The sequence below is a fragment of the Grammomys surdaster genome, unplaced genomic scaffold (assembly GCF_004785775.1).
Source record: "Grammomys surdaster isolate TR1022 unplaced genomic scaffold, NIH_TR_1.0 125881, whole genome shotgun sequence".
NCBI classification, from domain to species: domain Eukaryota; kingdom Metazoa; phylum Chordata; class Mammalia; order Rodentia; family Muridae; genus Grammomys; species Grammomys surdaster.
This window is the reverse complement of record NW_021620706.1, coordinates 1,487,528-1,508,156: the sequence shown is the minus strand read 5'-3', so window position 1 is coordinate 1,508,156 and position 20,629 is coordinate 1,487,528. Positions and strand designations below refer to the sequence as shown.

General features: G+C 35.6%; 1 protein-coding gene across 1 annotated transcript in view; it reads right to left on the bottom strand.

The window, feature by feature from the left end:
• Dpyd (dihydropyrimidine dehydrogenase) overlaps window positions 1–20,629 on the bottom strand; it is an 872,190-nt gene that overhangs the window by 179,719 nt on the left and 671,842 nt on the right. The window contains exon 19 of the mRNA XM_028752184.1: window positions 11,423–11,565. Within this exon, the coding sequence (XP_028608017.1) occupies window positions 11,423–11,565 (143 nt within the window). The remainder of the gene's footprint in view (window positions 1–11,422; window positions 11,566–20,629) is intronic.

The following is a 20,629-nucleotide window of genomic DNA, read 5'->3' as shown; positions in this document are numbered from 1 at the left end:
AAACTTCATTTAAGTTATCCAATCCCATTGAACAACTGCTCTGTAAATTCTTCTATAGAGCAACTGGCTGTCAAGCTCTCTTGCTCTACTGTATTTCTTGATTCTCTATTAACATCAGTGACAATTCCATTCACGCAAAGATAGAATGTGAAAATCAGCCATACCAATTCACTGAAAGTGCGGGACATGACTGTACACACATGAGCTGATGGTTTCCCCACATCTTGAGTGAAGGTTCTGAAGAGATTGAACTATAATCCAAACATCATTAAATTGAACTATGCAAGTTTAAATTCAGTTGAAAGAAGTTGCTCTTTTCTATCTTCTCTACGTGTAGACAACGGTGAAGAATGAACATTTAGTGAAGATGTCTATTGCTTAAAGCAGGCTGAGTTTAGACTGGAATACAAAGACATGAACAACACTTTATAGACTGTTGCTTAAATTGGAGGAAGGGGATCTATGACTCATTGGGAAGCCATCCATGATGCTGGACTCACAATCACAGCTGATCACGAAGAGTCAGGCTAGAGAGAGAGCTCAGGCAGTGAAGTGCTTGCACTGCAAGCATGCGGAGATGACTGAGTTTGGTTCTCAAGTGCCCAGGTAAAATATTGGAGGAGGAGGGCCTCTGTGACCCCAGTTTTGGGGAGAAGACAGAATATCCCTCGAGCACAGGAACATAATGGCCAGCTGGTCTTGGCTATCCATGAGCAATATGTTCAGTGAGAGTAGTGGAGACTGGATAAGGAGACACTACAAGTTCCTTAGGTCTACACATATACTACAAACAAAAACAGACAGATGATAGATAATAGATAGATAGATAGATAGATAGATAGATAGATAGAAATGATAGAATAGATTACAAAAAATAAATTAATTTAAAATTAGTGTGTTAAGACACTCTCTACAAACTTCTTAATGGAAGGATTAACTTTATTGTATTGTTCATGAACAAACGATGGGTAACAGAAGCAAGCTCCACAACTGTAATATAGCCCACCAAAGAAATTGCAATGAGTTTGAGAATATAATTTAACCAAGATGTATTTATAAATTTTAGTACCTGGGACTTACTGATAATTTTCATCTAGTCTCTTAATAGCTCTGATTTGCATATTATAATGAAAGGCTGTCAAATAAGATGAAAAAACAGGGATTTCAAAGACACGGAATTCACTGTAATAAATTAGAAGTCAGTTAGGTTGACTGACAAAGGTATAAGTAGCTATCTAGGAACATAAACCTGGAATAGGTTTTGAACATTATTTCTAGGACAGAGTACAATAGCAAGTTTCTCTATAATAGTAATTTTCACTCCAAAGTTGTACTAGGGAACCAATCTGTTTGTACTCACTGTGTTTCTTAACTACCTTCTTAGATTTTTATAGTTTGTATTCACTGAAACACTATCCACAGGTTTTTGTATATACTATGTACATGGCATTTTGATATGTTTATTTGATTGTATATACTTAAGGTATATGATGCTATGACATGTAATTAGGTTGACAATCCACTAATACGTCCGTCATTTCACACATGGCTTTTGCTATTAATTAATATTGTTTAAACTGTAAAGAAGAAACCCAAATTTGTTGTTATAGTGCTGTCTTGTTAGAACTACAATCCTCACCAGTGTTTTAGATAGATCTTCATCCCACCTAAACGTAACATTGTCTTTTAGAAACTATACCTCCCTTCTCAAAACTGCATCGGTCAGTCATTCTTCCATGCTTCCCCCTCCAGAAACTCCCATATATGTTTAGTCCATGTATATGATTAATATCAGGAAGCAGCTTGATTTGTTTATAACTTAATAAACTTAGTTTAATGACTTTAGGGTACTCTGTATTGTAAAATGTGGAGTCTGCTTTTAACTGAGTCTTCCAATTCATGAATGCTCATACAACACTACACACACACACACACACACACACACACACACACACACACACACACACAGAGGAAGAGAGAGATAAAGACAGAGACAGAGAGAGACACAGAGACACAGAAACAGAAAGGCACAGAGAGACCAAGAGAGGCAGAGAGAGAGGACGAGAGGCGAGACAGGGAGAGAAAGGAGGGAGAAAAAGGAAAAAACACCTACAATTTATTTATTTGTTCATTCATTGATGGTCACATTGTTTAGACAAAACACATACATCTATGTAAGGTAATGCTTTAATTACTTTGGGGGTATCTCAATATAGAGATTACAAGATTCTAAGGAAGTGCTCCCTTTAAGGATTGTAGAAACAGTTGCACAGTTTTCTAACATGGAATTTTAGATCTACACTCTCAACAGTGTACTAACATCTCCTTTTCTCTGCATTCTCACAGGCTTGCTGTCTTTGTTACCTTTGACCTTTAAATAACAGCTATTCCAATATCTACAAAGGGGCATCTTACTGAGGTTTGAGTTTTCCTTAAAAAATTCCTATACAGACACCTTTTCATATACTTATTGGACATTTATATATCTTCTTTGGGAAAATATTTCTTCAGGATTTTGCCCGTGTTAAATTAGGTTGCTCTCTTTAAAACACACTCACTCCATTTTCCCTTCTCTTCCTTAATATTTGTTAAATATTTCTATAAAGTTGTATAATCAACTTATCTATTTTGGGTATTTACTTCTTAGAAGATGGATAGCTTGCAAATATTTTCCTCAGCATAAAGTCAGATTTTCTTTTCTATATATGCATAGGTGTATATGGGTGTATGTGCTCATATGTCTTCTCATATGTGTATGCATGCAGGCACTGTATATTAACATAAAAGTGTTTTATCAATTCATCTCCTTCTTTTTTTTTTGAAAAAGCATCTCTTGTTGAACTTGGAGCTTGCAGATTCAGCTAGGCTTGCTGACCACCAAGCTTTGGGTAGCAAATTTGGGACTAAAGACTCAAACTTGGGTCCTCATGCTTGCATAGCAAGCCTATTATTTACTGATCCAGCTACATCATCATTTATAAGCAACATTTTCATGTGTTGTTTATTTCTTTTGATATGAAGAAGCATATTATTCTGAATCATGTTCACTTGGTTACTTTTAGTTTTACTGCCTGGTCTTTCTATGTTCTGTTATAAAAACAAGCCATGGCCAACAGTGTTCTTGGAAATTCCCTCTACGTTCCCTTTTAGGAATTTTATGATTTAAGATATTATGTTTCTTGAATTCACAATCAGTTTGTGTGTGTGTGTGTGTGTGTGTGTGTGTGTGTGTGGTGTATTGTGTACATGACTGATGAACTATTTTATGGGAGACATATTGATTAAGAAGGACAGTATGTTCTGTCACACTCAAATGAAAGAAATTTTGCTTTTTACTTTTGAAATGAAAACACTTTTCCCAAAATCCTGTCTTAATTTCCAAACACAAAAGTAGAATTTGAAATTACTCCTTGAGTATGAATTTTTTCCTTCAGTAGAGATCCAACATATATTTCACTTTGGAGTAGAAATGGGTAATTTGATACATGTAGACCCAGAGAAGGGGATGGAGTCAGGGAATAAGAGCCAACAAGCAGAGACAATCAGGGAAATGGGTGGGCAATAAAGCAGAGAGGTGAAGGTCTCACAAAGATTAAAGCTGCGAGACAGAGAGAATTTTATGGAAAAAAGGAAAAAAGATAACTAAAATCAGATTTTGACTAGTGCTGAAGGCCAAGCTGACATTAAACACTATGAATTTGGAGCAAATCCAATTTGCAGAGTTCCTTGAATTTCTCTAGTAATATTAAGCAGTTCAGAAGTATAGAAAATGAAAGGTTATACTAACCCAGGATTAGCGAATAGAATAAAGTGGAATTCAGTTACAATGGAAGAGAGGCAGATATATTATCCAACCCTGACACCACTGAAATACCCTGCCCCATTTCAAGTTCAAGTTTGTTCAATTTGTGATCATCCAAAGAATATTTTAATACTGATTTTTTTCTTCAAATTTTAGCTAAACTTTTAAAACACATTTTCTGACTGAATGATAGTCTAATTTCAGCTAATGGTAAGATTTGTACATAAATCTATAATTTTCTGTCAGTAAATCACTATGGATAGAAACTTTATATTTTTAACAAAATTATTTGGGAACCAGTGTTCTGTAGAGTTTTGTGAAATTTTTTTTTTACCACATTCCCTGCCACAGATAAAAGACAAGAAGATTTTTCTCCAATGATGTGAATCATCGTATTCGTGATCAGAGGTTTGCTAAAGATGAATTACTCAAGCACAGCTAACACACAAAGTTTCTGGTCTACATCATGTAGGCAATACGTGCATGGGTAACCAATGGCTGTGACATGAGCTAGTGTGAAAAGACACAGTGAGGCCCCTCCAGGAATCCCTAGCAACAGGGGCTGAATGTATAAGTCACTCTGTGTAGAAAGGAATTGAAAGGGCACCTTGTGAAGTAGACCAGAGGGCATGCATAGAAGCCATGAGCTGATAAAATAACCCACAGGAACAAAGGGTTAGGAGCAAGATATAGATAGAAAATGAGTGGACAAACATCTAAATTCCTGAGGCCAAACCTCAGCCATGTTCAAAATATCTTATTTCTTTTCGAAAAAGCTACTACATAGTGTTCTTTCTTTCTGATGCTCTAAAATGCCTTCTTTTAAAATTTAATTGCATATGTATGTATGTATGTATGTATGTATGTATGTGTATGTGAGTGTGTCCACATGTGTGTGCATGAATGTGTGTATATATATGTGTGTGTGTGTGTGTGTGTGTATACATGCATGCCATCATATTTGTGGAGTTCAAAAGACAACATATGGAAGTTAGCATTCTCCTTCCATCAAGTGTGGTCCAGGGATCAAACTCAGGTTATGAAGTATGGTACCAATATCCTTTACCACAACAAGCCATGTTGCCTTCACTGCCCTCTTCCACCAAGGTCAGACCAGGTTGCCCTCAGCTACATATGTGCTGAGTGCCTTGGAACAGTTCACATATCCTGCCTGGTTGCTGGCTCAGTGTCTGAGAGCTCTTAAGGGTCAACGTTAGTTGACACTGCTTGTCTTCCTATGGGGTCTCCCTCTCCTTCAGCTTCTTCAATCCTTTCCCTAATTCAACTATAGGGGACCTCAACTTCAGTCCAATGGTTGGGTGTAAGTATATGCGTATGTCTCACTCAGCTACTGGTAGAGCCTCTCAGAGGACAGTCATGCTAGGCTCTTGTCTGTAAGCACATCATAGCATCAGTAATAGTGTCAGGTCTTGATGACCTTCATGAGATGGATCCCCAGTTTTGCCAGTCACTGGGCCGTCTTTCCTTCAGTATCTTCTCCATGTTTGTCCCTGCAATTCTTTTAGACAGGAACAGTTATGGATCAGAAAATATGACTGTGGATTGTTAACCCCATCCCTTCATTTGAGGTCCTGTCTATCTACTGGAGGTAGACTCTTAAAGTTCTCTCTCCCCACTGTTTGTCATTCGGGATAAGATCACCCCCATTGAATCCCGAGAGTCTCTTACCTCCCAGGTCTCTGTTATTTTCTAGAGAGTCCCCCACCTCCCATTCCCCAAGGCTACATAGTTACATTCATTCTGCTAGCCCTATGGGCTTCTCTTCTGTACCCACCTCCACACACATACCTGATCCTATTCCCCTTTCTCCTTCCTTCCTCCTCCTGTCTCCTACCCAGCTCCTTTCCCTCCCTCTCACTCCCATGATTATTTTCTTCCCCCTTCTACATGGGATTGAAGCATACTTATATGGACCTTTCTGCTTTTAAACTTCTACAGTCTGTGGATTGTATCCTAGATATTTTGTACCTTAGGCCTAATATCTACTTAATAGTGAGTGCATATCATGCATGTACTTTTGGATCTGAGTTACCTCACTCAGTATTATATTTTCTAGTTCGATTCATTTGCGTGCAAAACTCATGTCCTCATTCTTAAAAGCCTAATAGTATTTCATTGTGTAAATGAAACACAATTTCTGTATTCATTCTTTGGTTGAGCGACATCTGTTTTGTTTTTTTTTTCTTCCAGCTTTTGGTTATTACAAATAAGGCTGCTATGAACATACATAGTGGAGCATATGTCCTTGTGGTATGATGGGGCATCTTTTGGATATATGCTCAAGAGTAGTATATCTAGATATTCAGGTAGAACTATTTTCAATTTTCTGAGGAACCTCCAGATTGATTTCCAGAGTAGTTTTCCTAATTTGTAATCCTGCCAGCAGTGGAGGAGTGTTTCTCTTTCTCCACATCATCACCAACATGTGCTGTCACTTGAATTTTGGATCTTAGCCATTCTGATTGGTGTAAGGTGGAATCTCAGGATTGTTTTGATTTGTATTTCCCTTATGACTAAGGACTTTGAACATCTCTTTAAGTGCTCTTGGGCCATTTGAGATACTTCTGTTTTGAATTCTCTGTTTAGCTCTGTACTGTATTTTAAAATCAGGTTATTTGTTTTTTTAGGAATTAACTTCTTGTGTTCTTTATATACTTTGGATATTACCCCTCTATTATATGTGGGGTTAGTGAAGATATTTTTCCTAATCTGTAGGTTGTCAATTTGTCCTATTGATGGTGACTTTTTTCTTACAGAAGCTTTCCAGTTTCATGAGGTCCCATTCATCAATTGTTGATCTTAGAGCTTGAGTCATTGGAATTCTGTTTAGGAAATTTATCCCTGTGTCAATAAGTTCTAGACTCTTCTCCACTTTCTCTTCTGTTTGATTCAGTGTATCTGGTTTTACATTGAGGTGTTTTATCCACTTGGACTTGAGTTTTGTGCAAGGCTTAATAATGGATCTATTTTCATTTTTCTACATACAGACTGCCAGTTAGACCAGCACAATTTATTAAAGATGAATTCTTTTTCCATTGTACATTTTTGGCTTCTTTGTCAAAGATCCAGTGTTAATAAGTTTATTGGATTATTTCTTAGTCTTCAACTCTATTCCATTGGTCAACCAACCTGTCTGTCTCTGTACCAATACCATGCACTTTTTATTACTATTGCTTGAAATCAGGGATTGTGATTTCCCTAGAGGTTCTTTTATTGTTAAGAATTGTTTTGGATATCCTGGGATTTTTATTTTTCCATGTGAGTTTGAGAATTACCCTTTTCATATCTGTGAAGAATTGTGTTGGGGTTTTGAAGAGGATTGTGTTGAATTTATATATTGCTTTTGGTAAGATGGCCATTTTTACTATGTTTTTCCTACAAATACACAAGCATGGGAGATCTGGATACCCCAACACACCTGAAAAGCACATTAACTGAAAATTCCATCTCATGAAGATAATAGAAACCTATAAGGAGGATATATAAAACTCATCTAAAGATATTAAAACACAGAAAAACAAGTAGAAGCCCTTAAAGAGAAAACAAATAAATCCCTTTAAGAAATATAGTAAAACATAATCAAACAGGTGAATAAATTGAACAAAGCAGTCCAAGACATAAAAATGGAAGTAGAAACAATAAAGAAATTATAAATGGTGACAACCCAGGAAATGGAAAACCCAGGAAAGGGATCAGGAGCTACAGAAGCAAGCATTACCAATAGAATACAAGATAGGAGAATCTCAGGTGTAGAAGATACCATTGAAGATGTTGGTACAATCGTCAAAGAAAATATACAGCATAAAAAGCTCCTAACCCAAATAACCCACTAAATCCAGGATACAATGAAAAGGCCAAACCTAAGAATAATAGGAACAAAAGAAAAGGAAGATTCCCAGATCAAAGGACCAGAAAACATCTTCAAGAAAATTATAAAAGAAAACTTCCCCAACATAAAGAAAGAGATAGCCATAAATGTACAAGGACCCTACAAAAAAACAAATAGATTGGATATGAAAAGAAAATCCTCCTGTCACCTAATAATCAAAACACTAAATGCACAGAACAAAGAATATTAAAAGTTGGAAGAGAAGAAGGCCAAGTAACACTTAAAGGCAGATCTGTAAGAAACACACCACACTTCTCACCAGAGACTTTAAAATCCAGAAAATCCATGTCATGAAGACTATAATAGAACAGAAATGTCAGCCCTGACTTTTATACCCAGCAAAACTCTCAGTCATTGCAGATGGAGAAAGCAAAATATTCCATGACAAAACTAAATTTAATCAATGTCTGTCTACCAATCCAGCCCTACAGAGGATTCTAGAAGGAAAATGTTAACACAAGGAGAGTATCTACACCAAAGGAAAAACAAAAATTAAACATCTCACAACAAACCCAAAAGGAAACAATCACACACACACACACACACACACACACACACACACACACACACACACACTACTACCTCTAACAACAAACATAACAGGAACTAACAATCAGGTGACTTTAATATATCTAAGCATCAGCATATTCAATTCCACAATAAGAAGACATAAACGAAGTGGTTGGATAAGCAAGCAGGGTCTTGCATTTTGGTGCATCCAAGAAATACACTGACAAAGACAGACACTACCTCAGACTAAAAGGCTGGAAAAAAATTTTCCATGCAATTGGTCCAAGAAACAAGCTGGAGTAACCATTCTAATATCCAATAAACTTTCAACCAAAAGTTATCAAAAGAGACAGGGAAGAATACTTCATCCTCATCAAATGAAAAATCTACCAGGATGAAGTCTCAATTCTGAACATCTATGATCCAAATGCAAGCGCATCCACATTCATAAGAGAAACTTTATTAAAGCTCAAATCACACATTGAACCTTACATAATAATAGTGGGAGACTTCAACACCCGACTCTCAACAATGGACAGGTCACTGAAACAAAAACTAAACAGAGACACAGTGAAACTAATAATAGATGTTACGAACCAAATGGATTTACCAGATATATACAAAACATTTCACCCTAAAACAAAAGAGTATAACTTCTTAGAACCACATGGTAGTGTCTCCATAACTGTCCTTGTAATTGGCCACAGAATAATCCTCAACTAATGCTAGAATATTTAAGTAATCCCATGCATCCTATCAGATTACCATGGACTAAGGCTAGACTTCAAAACCAACAAAAACAAAAGAAAGCCCATATACCCATGGAAACTGAATAACTCTACTAAATGATAACTTGATCAGGGAATAAGTAAATAAATAAATAAATAAATGACTTTATAGAATTCAGTGAAAATGAAGACACATCATATCCAAATTTACAGGACACAATGAAAGCAATGCTAAGTGCCCTCATAAAGAAATTGGAGAGATCCTACACTAGTAACTTAACAGCACACCCAAAAGCTCTAGAATAAAAAGAAGCAAACACACCCAAGAGCACACAGCAGGAAATAATCAAACTCAGGGCAGAAATCAACCAACTAGAAACAAATAGAATAATAGAAAGAGTCAACAAAACCAAAAGCTGGTTATTTGAGAAAAACAACATGATAGTTAAACTCTTAGGCAAACTAACTAAAGGACACAGAGAAAGTATCCAAATTAAGAAAATCAAAAATTAAAAGGGAAACATAACAACAGAAACTGAGGAAATTCAAAGAGTATCACAGATTACTACAAAAGCCTATACTCAACAAAACTGGAAAATCTAATCTAGATGAAATGAATGATTTTCTAGACAGATACCACATACTAAAGTTAAATTAACAGTATGTATACGATCTAAACAGTCCCATAACCCTTAAAAAAATAGAAGCGGTCATTAAAACCTTCCCAACCTTCTGTGTATCTTTCAGAGTCTGTTTATATTAGCTTCATGCTCAAGGGGTCTAGCTATATTTAGTGGAGGTTTCAGGGCAAAATGATTCTGTTACATTTTATTAGAAGAATGGCACCTTAATTTGTATTCTGATTTACAAAACTTCCTTGCTCAACTCTGTATCATCTTTAAGATAAAGTTGTAGCCGTACAATAAGAAACACAAGCTATTTAAATGAACTTTTTGCTACTGAACTTAAGCGATATTAAATTTTGTTTTCTTTTTTTATTAAATTATTTTATTTATTTACATTCAAAATGTTGAAATCTTTTCTGATTGTCCCAGGGCAATAAAACCCAAAATCATGTGGAGTTACTTGAAGTTCACAATGTAGTCTTCATGTGAGGGTTTCATTGTTTGTTTGAGTTAGACCTCAAACTTGTATAACAGGCCCCACCGAGAACCGCTGATGCTATAATCTCCAAAGACTAGTAGGATACAATATTTTAAAAACAATCATTTAAATAAAATGGGAGCTGGGCATGGTAATACTAGCCTATCATTTATGGTCATGAAGATGGTGTGTTCAAGACCAGTCTCAGACCTGAACTCAGACTAAGAGGAAAAAAGTGTCCTCTGGACCCCAGCTTCTGGAAAGTAATACCTCCTACCTTTTTTTCTGAATGACACACACCACTAGGTCACAGTGCACCCACCCATCAAGTCCCAGCCTTCTGCTTGGATGAGAGAGTGACTTAGGACCCTTATACTCTATGGAGATAAGCTTAGGGAATATTACCCTCTCTCCCATCTGTTCTGCAACAAAACAAAAATCAACCTGGACTATGTTACAGATGTACAGACGCACTGGGTGATTCTTCCCCTGCCTCTGGGAAGTTCTTTCTCCATGATTATGTCACCTGTGACTCTGACTCCCCACATTCCCATCCCCTGCTTGCTCCCAAGGAAGCTGCTCACCTGGTTAGGAGACAATAAAGGACAGTTATTTTCCTAAGGTAGCTAAGGGCCTGATACTTTATATTTTACTTTACAATAGTACCAATACAAGTGTTTGACAAGCCCCTTCCAAAAATAAAACCAGATCAATTTCAGTAAAATAAGGGGAAATGATAATAAAAGGTTTGTACTATGTATGTTTGAGTGCCGTTAGGAATCTGTGAAGGCACTGGAAGAACTTTTCTCAGATTTTTAGGATAAGAAGTTCAATAACAAGTTATTATTTTTTTTGTAATATGAATGTCAGAAAGCCAATGACTTCTGTGTGTGTCAGGAAGTTAGGAGATAAATGTGGTAATACCTTCAGGCACCCTCATCAGACTAGGGGGTTCTAGCCTCATCTTCTGTTTCTTTCATTTCTTCATAGAGATCCTATTTTACATACATTTTTTCACATTCCACTTGTTTCTCATCTGATAGTATATCATATAATCTGTTACTTGGTCCCATTTATTCTAGGAAAGATAGACAGATGAATATGGTAACAGATATTCACAAGTTCTTTTTAGTAGGACAGGGAGTGAAGTCCAGGTTTTCTCAGACTCAAAAACAAATAGCAATGGGTGCCACTGTTTTTGCTTATCCACTGCCTATTTCTTTGGAGGTTTCCAAAACATGCATATCTCTCATGATTTACCTTGTATTGGGAAATTACTTTTTTGTTTGTTTGTTTGTTTTTTGTTTTTTTTTGTTTTTGATTTTTGGGTTTTTTTTTTTTTTTTTTTTGGAAAGGCAGAAGCCCTACCTGGAGAACTGAAGCACCACTATGAAGAAACTGAAGTCCGCTTTCAGCTGAGTCAATTCCACCTGTGGCCAAAATAGGAAACCCGGGCAAAGCACGGGCAATGGCAGTCACAGCTCTCAATGCAATAGGTCTGATGGCAGTTCCTGCAGAAGATAAGGAAGTCATAAGGTTTAATGTCTGACTTGAACACATGTTGCCTTATATTTGGCATTAAACAACAGCAGTAGTTTTCTAGACAAATTTGCAATTGCTTTATCTATTTTCAAAGTGTTTTAGGTTCTCAGTGAATGTAGATGTAAGGACCTTGGTGCTGTTATCAAGTCTAGACAAATCACAAAATAGGCACGAAAAGCCTAGAATTCTTACATAAAATATACACAAATTATGATTTGATAAACAGTGAGGTGTAAGTGAGATTGTGTGGAACATTCAAGCATCTGTTCTAAATAGAGCCAGGGAACAGAAAGCTTTGAAAAAGAAAGCAATCATATATAGTATGCAAATAGTTGTGCCACTCTGTTATCCCATACACACGAGGAAGCTGGTTAGCATGTAGAGGCTGGAAACCCAGAGACTGAAGAACACACATGTTCTATGTTGCTCTCTATGCATATTCTACACAGTTTGAAGATGCACAGTAAACCTGATATAATCTCACCTGCTAGAAATACAAATAAAATTAAAGAGAACTAACTTGACTTCTGTATTTAGAATACACATCTCTCTCTCTCACACTCTACACACACACACACACACACACACACATGTATACAGATATATATTCCAAGTGTTACCAGTATTTTAGTCCCTAACCTAGTGGACATAAATATTGCATAATGGGAGACCATGCTGTAGTGATTTTAAATAGGAATACATTGCACTAAAGCTACTTTGGAGTTTCAGCCACATTCCAGAGTGAACTAGTACTTTTATATCTGAAGAACATATTCTGTTATTCTGGTGATCAGTCACATTAATGATTGCCTTCAAAGCATTTCCTCAGTTCAAGATATTTCTAATTATGAAGGAATTTGATTTTGCCTGAAGCCAAAGTCCACTAAACAATGCAGATATACAGTTACTTCAGGATCTCATGATCACCTCCGTCATCAGCCTGAATAATATGATCTTAGACTATTTTATGAGGGCAATATTCCAGGAAGCACATAAAATGACCCTGGCAACCAATGGCTTTTCATTTGAACAGGTTACCTCCTATAGAGGGATGCCAAGAGTAGTATGGAAAAGAGAAAATCTTGGAGACAGTAAACATATCCATGGTTGGAGGAACAGGAAGCAGGGAATAGGGGATGAGGAGGCAGAGCCAGTACTCTTTCCAGAGTGAAACTAATGACAGGCGGCATATTGGCAGGTGCACCTTGTTACCTACTAATCTAAATTCATAGAACATAAATCACCGAGGGTGAAGCCTAGTATAAAGTGTGGGCTTTGGTGGTAATGGTACTAATGTGTCAACAATTATGCTTCGCCAGTGAAATGCTGACAATACATGTGGGGGACGGGTCTTTGGTACATGAGGAATCCTTGTTCCTTTCAGTTTTGCTATGAGCTGAAATGGATTATTGTGATAAGTTCTCTTATAAGGAAGTGGGTTTTTTTAACGTGGGATGTTTTTATACATTTTATATTAAGGTAAATGTGTAGATAGTGGATGCTTTCTTATTATCACTAAATGTGTGTATGGGAATGCCTTATTATTTCTCTGTTACCTAAAAGCTTCTTACTGATTATTTTATCCTGATACTTGGGAATTTTACACAGATATTTAGAAAACAATTTATTAAGTTAGACAAATGAGAAACTAGACATCAAGATTTTATTTCTATGCCAAAATATTTATTAATGGTTTCTTATTACCTTTATACTTTAATCATAAAAGGATAATATAGCAGGTAAAATATTGCACATAGTACTATATATTGTAGGTATAGTAAAATAAATTTAGCTATGAATATAACTAAAAGGACACCCACAGCATAAATATTCAGATATATGAAGCTAACTGCATAATATAACAGTGTTCAGTACATACTTAGTCAATGGGTTCTTGATATAGATGTTACTTTGAACTAATAAAGAAATATTGGTATTCTTTTTCTTTCCTTATTTAGTTTACTCAAGAGACTAAAGGAAATTTGAACTAAGCAGATAAATAATTTATTTCTCACATCGCTGTTAGAAGACTATCATTAACACTAAGGGGTAAAATTTCAAAGTGGTATACAGGGATTTGTCCGCATATTCCAATTGATATTAATGGACATCAAATGGCAAAATCCCAGGACACAGCTTTGAAAATTTAACCAGTTACATTTAAAGGGCAACATTATTACACAAGTGTTAAAAACACCAGCAAATTCTCATTGGCATTTTGAGTAAGTTCAATTAGGTCAATACGACATTTTCTATTTCATGTTTTCCTTCCATTTCTAAAACTTTTCTAATGTGCATAATGAACATGAAAACCTTTCAAACTAATAAAGGCATCTTTTTCTTCTTTTTTTTTTTTTTGGTAAATTAAGAGGAATTATGTTCTCCATGGAAATGTGAACCAAAGGTGAAGACATAGATCTTCTTGTTATTGAGCAATTAAGTCGTCTTTTATTGACATTATTATAAATTCCATTTGATTAAAAATAACTGATTAAATAGGATATATAACCTACCTGTCTTCAGCATTTTTATGGAAAGTAGGTTTTATAAATGTTTTTCATTCATTAAATACATTCTTAAGAAGAATACTAAGGTATAGGAAATGATTGTGCTAAACTGTAAGTTAAAATTTTCCTTTTAGTTTCCAGATGAGAAAAGTAAAGAGATGGTAGAGTCAAAACAAAAATTAAATTCAATGTGAACAATATACACACATCCATAAAAAACAGAACTGTACATACTAAAGTGCTAATTATATTGGACAGAAACTTCCGACTGCTGAGATAGTGAGTTTTAAAACATTGCCACTGTTTATTATGGCTTTAAGAACAAAAAATAGGAAACAAAAAGTTAAATCAACAGCTGGAGAGATGTGAAGACAAACTCATCCTTGAGAAAAACACCTAGATTTAAGTAAAAAAACAAATCTGTTCTACTGAAATCAACTAGTTGATATCATACTATTTAAATTAAGCGCTTACCGATGTGGAATGGTTAGAGGAACCTGACAGAAAGTCCAGTTACATCAAGCCATTTCTGTTTCAACTGTGTGGAATTGTCCAGTAAAGGTCAAATTATCCTAGGTCTCAGAATCTTGCAGCAATACAAAAGCTCAAGGAAAGGAAGAATGGAGTGAAGGAAAGAAGGAGGGAAGGAGTGGCAGAGGGAGGGAAGGAAGGAGGGAGTAAAAGACAGACAGAAGTAAATAAGGAAGGAAGAAAGGTAAAAAGGAAGAACTGAAACAAAGCTTTGCTTTGCAGGATTTGACCAAGCACTCTGGTTTGCATGAAAAGTGCCTCCTGTAGTCACACAGATGGTGAGATTGAATTGTAGTTCCGAAATAATAAACAGTGCCTCTTTGTAGTCATAAGTTCAAATGCCAATCAGTGTGCTGAAATCTTTGAATTGATTACAGATCATTTTCAGATTGAGCATATTTCAGAAAAACATTTTCATGCTTGAAAGACTTTGAATTATGTTAATAAAGGTGATTTATCTTTCAGATCCTGCTTAAATAAATACAGTAATTCTCTTTGCTATAGTATTGTTTTGGTATGCACATAAGAACACATTATGACTTAGGATTTTTACTTAGTGTTCTTTTACTCAACATTCTATCCAAAAATGTTTTCAAGCATGTATGTTTTCTTTCTATTTAAATCCTAGTTTTATACTCATGATACTCAAAATAGCAGCCTTTTTTATGTCAGTAGATTATTTCAAAGTACATAAGTTCAATCATACATTATGTGCCATTAGAAAACAAAATCATGACTTTTGTATGTCATGTGTTTTATTAGTGTGAATTTTACAAAGAAATTAAATTGAAGATTAAGTAAAGTCTATAACAACATCAAACGATGCAGCTAACCATTGTTCGTTTAAACATTATGCTACTTCCAGTCTGTGAAATGTAGTGAAGATTCCTTTATGTTGCTGAACTTCAACATTGGCATAAACAAAGCATTGAAAATTGGAATACTGTCACAGAATTGTTCTGTGGGTGAATTTAGTATATTTCAAGATATATACTCAAACATGAAGCTTGAGATTATAACCTGTATGTCTCTGGAGGACCACTGATTCTGGAGAGAACGTTTACTGAGTTTACTTTCATGCTGCCTTCTATGTTGTTCTGCACTTAGTGATGCAATGAAACAGATTTTTATAAAGAAGATAAAGCAGGATGCCTACCTCGATAGACTTTTATACTCTCTGGTCTCCCGAGAGGACCAGGCATGTCTTCTCCCTTCTCTTCTTTCTAACAACTCTTATTTACCAGTGTCATGATGCTGATCAGATCGCTTTGACTTCAAAAGTAAAAACCTAGAGTCCAACATCAGGACATTAAGAATGCTTTTTATAATAAAAAGACTCAGGCACTAAACCAATATAAAAGGATTTTTAATGATGTTAGAAGTAAAGTTTTGCTGGTGAAAAGGGAGGAGAGATTTACTACGCATGACTGAATCATTGAAGGGAAAAAAGGATTTTTAATGGGCAAGGTAGTGTGGAATGTATGCTAATTTTGAATAACTGGAATTTTGAATAATTGAGTTTAATTCTGTTTGTTTTCCCCCTAATCATTTGACTCCTTGGACAGCTAAGATTACACAATTAATTGATAGAACTAAGTCCACATAAACTCCCTGATAATAGCTCAAGCTGGCAATAAAACAAGCTGGGTTGTAATAGTTGCTTATGTTCACTGCACATACAAAAGGAATATGCAGCTTTAATTTGCTTATTTTAATTAACAAGTAATGAAGTGGGTAAAAATATTCATGAAAAATTGGACTTCAACTGTCTAATTATTAATAGTTTTAACAACAACCAGAAGGAAAAATAAATACGAGAGAATCAGAAATTTCAAAGATTTAAGAGTTGAAAGATTGATTTTTATAAAATACACTTAAATCAAGTGGCAGCAAACTTATGCTTCATGTAAACAACTTTAAAATGTTAATGAAGTTAATATGCTGGTAAATGCGTGCATCACAACTATTTAAAAACACATCTTTACACATGGATTAAGATCCTTTGAGAAAATGAGCATAATTCACCCAGAAACCAAAGCACTAACAGGATTGGAGTTATATGCAGAAATGTGAAATCGAAGGAGAGAAATGGGCAAACCCCACAGCATTCAAAATTGTTTCTTATCTTCGTTTCTTAGTTCTAAAAGCAAAGCTTTTCTTATTAAATGTCTTGATGTTTTTGCTTTTAAAATATATTTTTGAAGCTTTAACACCTTTTAAGCTATGTTTATCTGCCTCTTAGATTATTCAATATACCCATTGTCAGTTAATATTCAACATCTCTACCTTAAATGTTCCAGGCATTTTATTTGAAGCAATATAATTAACAATGATCATTGATCCCCCTTTCTTTCTAAGAATATCAGCTGCTATTGGCAGAAGAGCATGGTGCATTCATTCTAGTAAATTCCAGAGGTCAGCTTCTGTACACTTGACCCTTACAACTGTCTGAAGATTGATGCTGTCATGAAAATGGAGGTGTATCTATATCATGATGAGAGCAGCTTAAAAGGGATGAACTTGGACTGAAAGTTAAGTCTTTGCTGTATGAAAGTATTCAGGCTCCCATGTCTGTTGAGAATTGCGGGTTTTTTTCTAGTTGCCTTTTTTATTCTTTGTTTTCTTTTCTTTTTTTAAAATTGGTTATTTTAATTATTTACATTTCAAATGTTATGCCCCTTTCCGGTGTCTCCTCCACAAACCCCCTATCCTTTGCCTCCTATCCCTGCCTCTAGGAGGGTGCTCCCACACCCACCTACTCCCATCTCACCCATATGCTGGATCATTGAGCCTTCATAGGACCAAGGGCCTTTCTTCCCATTTGTGCCAGATAAGGCCATCCTCTGGTACATATGCAGCTGGAGCCATGGGCCCCTCCATATGTACTCTTTGGTTGGTGGTTTAGTCCTTGGGAGCTCTGGGTGTGTGTGTGTGGGGGGGTCTGGTTGGTTGATATGGTTCTTCCTATAGGGTTGTGAATCCTTTCAGTTCCTTCAGTCCTTCCCCTGACTCCTTTCTCTGTTGGGATCCTGTGTTCAGTCTGATGGTTGGCTGCAAGCGTCTGACTCTGTATTGGTCAGGCTCTGGCAGAGCCTCTCAGGAAAGTTATACCCCAAGGCTCCTGTTAGCATGCACTTCTTGGAATCAGCAATAGTATCTGGGTTTATCTCTGCAGATAGGATAGATTCCTATGTGTGGCGGTCTCTGGATGGCCTTTTCCTTCAGTTTTTGCTACAGTCTTTGTTCTTGCATTTCCTTTAGACAGAAGTAATTCTGGGTTAGTAGCTATGAGGCAGAGCATTGTTAGGTAATCTATAGGAGTACCAAGATAAGGACTGTGGAATGCTGAGGGTGGTAATGAATTCAAACCTAGCAATCATTAGTCTGAGCTTGATTATTTAATAGAATCATGACTTTGAACAAGCTACTTAGCCTGCTTAAATATAAGCCTTTCCATTCCGGAGGGAGGGACAATAATAACAATAATATTATAGCAATTTAAGGAGCCTTAAGTGATACAGTCATAGAAGGCACAGTATTTGGTATGATGTGTAGAAATTAATATTATTGTCAATGTGAGAGAAATATTCACCTATAAAAATATATAAATAACCACTTAATATTATGGGGAACTTTTGAGGATTCAGTGCCAGATAAAATGCAAAAAATTATGAATATTCATAGTTTGATTTTTCCATTTAAATGTGGTGTTTGTAAGTATTCATTTGTATTTCAAAGTAATTTATAATATCTAAATATATATGTCTTTTCATCTACAAATTCCATTTTAAGGAGTCTATCGATTAGTATATAGATACAAAGTTAAATATACAAGCATGTTCCAAAGTTTTTTCTCCTCCTCCTCCTCCTCCTCCTCCTCCTCCTCCTCCTCCTCCTCCTCCTCTCTCTCTCTCTCTCTCTCTCTCTCTCTCTCTCTCTATTTCTCTCTCTGTTTTTAGCAAAACAGGAAAATCAATTAAATGCTCATGGGGTGCTGTGCTGCTTATAGATTATATTTCATCTATTCTAGAAAAACTTTCCTACTAATATGTCACAATCTCAAATACGAAATGGTAAGAATTAAGCACTAGCAGCAGCGGAAAACACATATTCTTATTCTATTATTATCCAAGCGCTTGTGTGTGTGTGTGTGTGTGTGTGTGTGTGTGTGTTGAATGTTCTGTTTTTTATACAATCCCAGAGGAGTCACAACCCACAGGTTGAGAATCACTGGTATATGTGAATGCTTTTCAAAGAATTAAAAAAAAACATTTTGATAATAAAAGAAGAAAGACTTTTTGTGTGTTTTGTTGTTGGTTTTTAAACTGTTATCAATGTCAATGGATCAACATATACTATTGGTTCTAGTCTCTTCTTATCTTTAAGCAGCTGTGAATTCAGAAATGAAATGAATGATGTTTAAGTTGGCTATCTCTTAAATATCTATGGAGATAGAAGTAGTAAGATGGAACAGAAGAATTTTTGTACTAAGGAAAACATTAGATATCTCCCAAACTGAACCTCTGAGGATGCTGTGAACTTACAGTGGTTTCACTAGCAATTTTACAGGCTCTGTAGAGTCTCAACAAACACCAGTAACGAGGTCAACTTAGAAAGCAAATAACTATTATTCACATGGACTTTTTTATAGCAAGTAAATGGAATACAAAGACTCTATCCAATCACTAAAGGTTGCCAGTTATTTTTATTTGAGCTTTGCATATATTGCCCTGATAACATCACTGCAGGATGGGTATTTTTACCTTTTTTTTAAACAAATATACAAAATGACACTAAATGTGGATGGATAAATATCACATCCTCAAGATCACTCTGTCAGAAAGTGTGGATACAATATTTGAAAGCATGTGCACCCAACTCTTCCTCTATCCTGTTATTAGCACCATGTTATATTTCTTCTTCATTTTAAGTGACCAAATGTAAATTGAGTTACAGAAGGATGAGTTAATTTTTATAGCTAATAAAGATGTATTACCCAGGTATGATAAACCAAGAATATTAACAGTGAATTAATTGTTGAATAGGAATTAAATTAGAGCTAGCGCAGTTCATAATTGCTACGAGAGTGACCATATGGCCCAGTTTTCCCAGGAGAGTACCTGTTTATTATACCTGTGCTGATTCATAATCGTCTGATGTGATTATGAATGGCATTCTCTTTCACCTGATAAGTTCCTCAGTTGGGATGCTACATTAAAACATCATAGGAAATAAAAATACAGGAATAATTATATCTAAGAACAGGGAAAAAAGAAATTATAAAGGACAAGCGAAATATGACTTAAAACAAAAGCCGTCACTGGTATCTTGGAAACGCCTTATAGTGTGGAATACTTAGGGTGAGGCATTCTAGGTCTACTGCAACTGTTACCACAAAAGAAAGCATAGCAGCTCCTAGGCACCTTCGATGTGTTCTATTTTCCACCTGTAGGTGGCCACCACAAGCTACACTTATTAAACAACTCATTAGTAGCATTTTTTTCAATACTGTCATCTTCAGATAATTAGCAATTTATTTAAATAACCAATTTCTGTAGAAATAATTGCCATGAAATGCCCCGAACCTACTTTTTATAAACTATAATAAAAGTGTTAAGATAATCCCTGACATTTGCAAATGCCATTAGCTCACCTTTCCTTTTGATAGTGCTATGGCATTATGTTTAAACAATTACCTGATAACAGAACAGTTTAATGAAACAGTACAGTACGCACGTTCTTCAATATGGCCAGAGAGGACATGCAGATTTAAAGAGAAATCCATTGTGTAGACATGTTTACACAGAGGGAATTCATAGCTTTAGGAATGTGGATTACTGAAATAAGTACATTTTTGCTATTTCTTAGTGGCTTTACTTCACATTCTACATGGGGCAAGCCTATAGACCACATCCTTTCTTCACAAACACAAATGTAAAATTTGCATACTAATGCAGGTTAGTGTCTTTCTATTGTATAAGATACTCTACAGCTA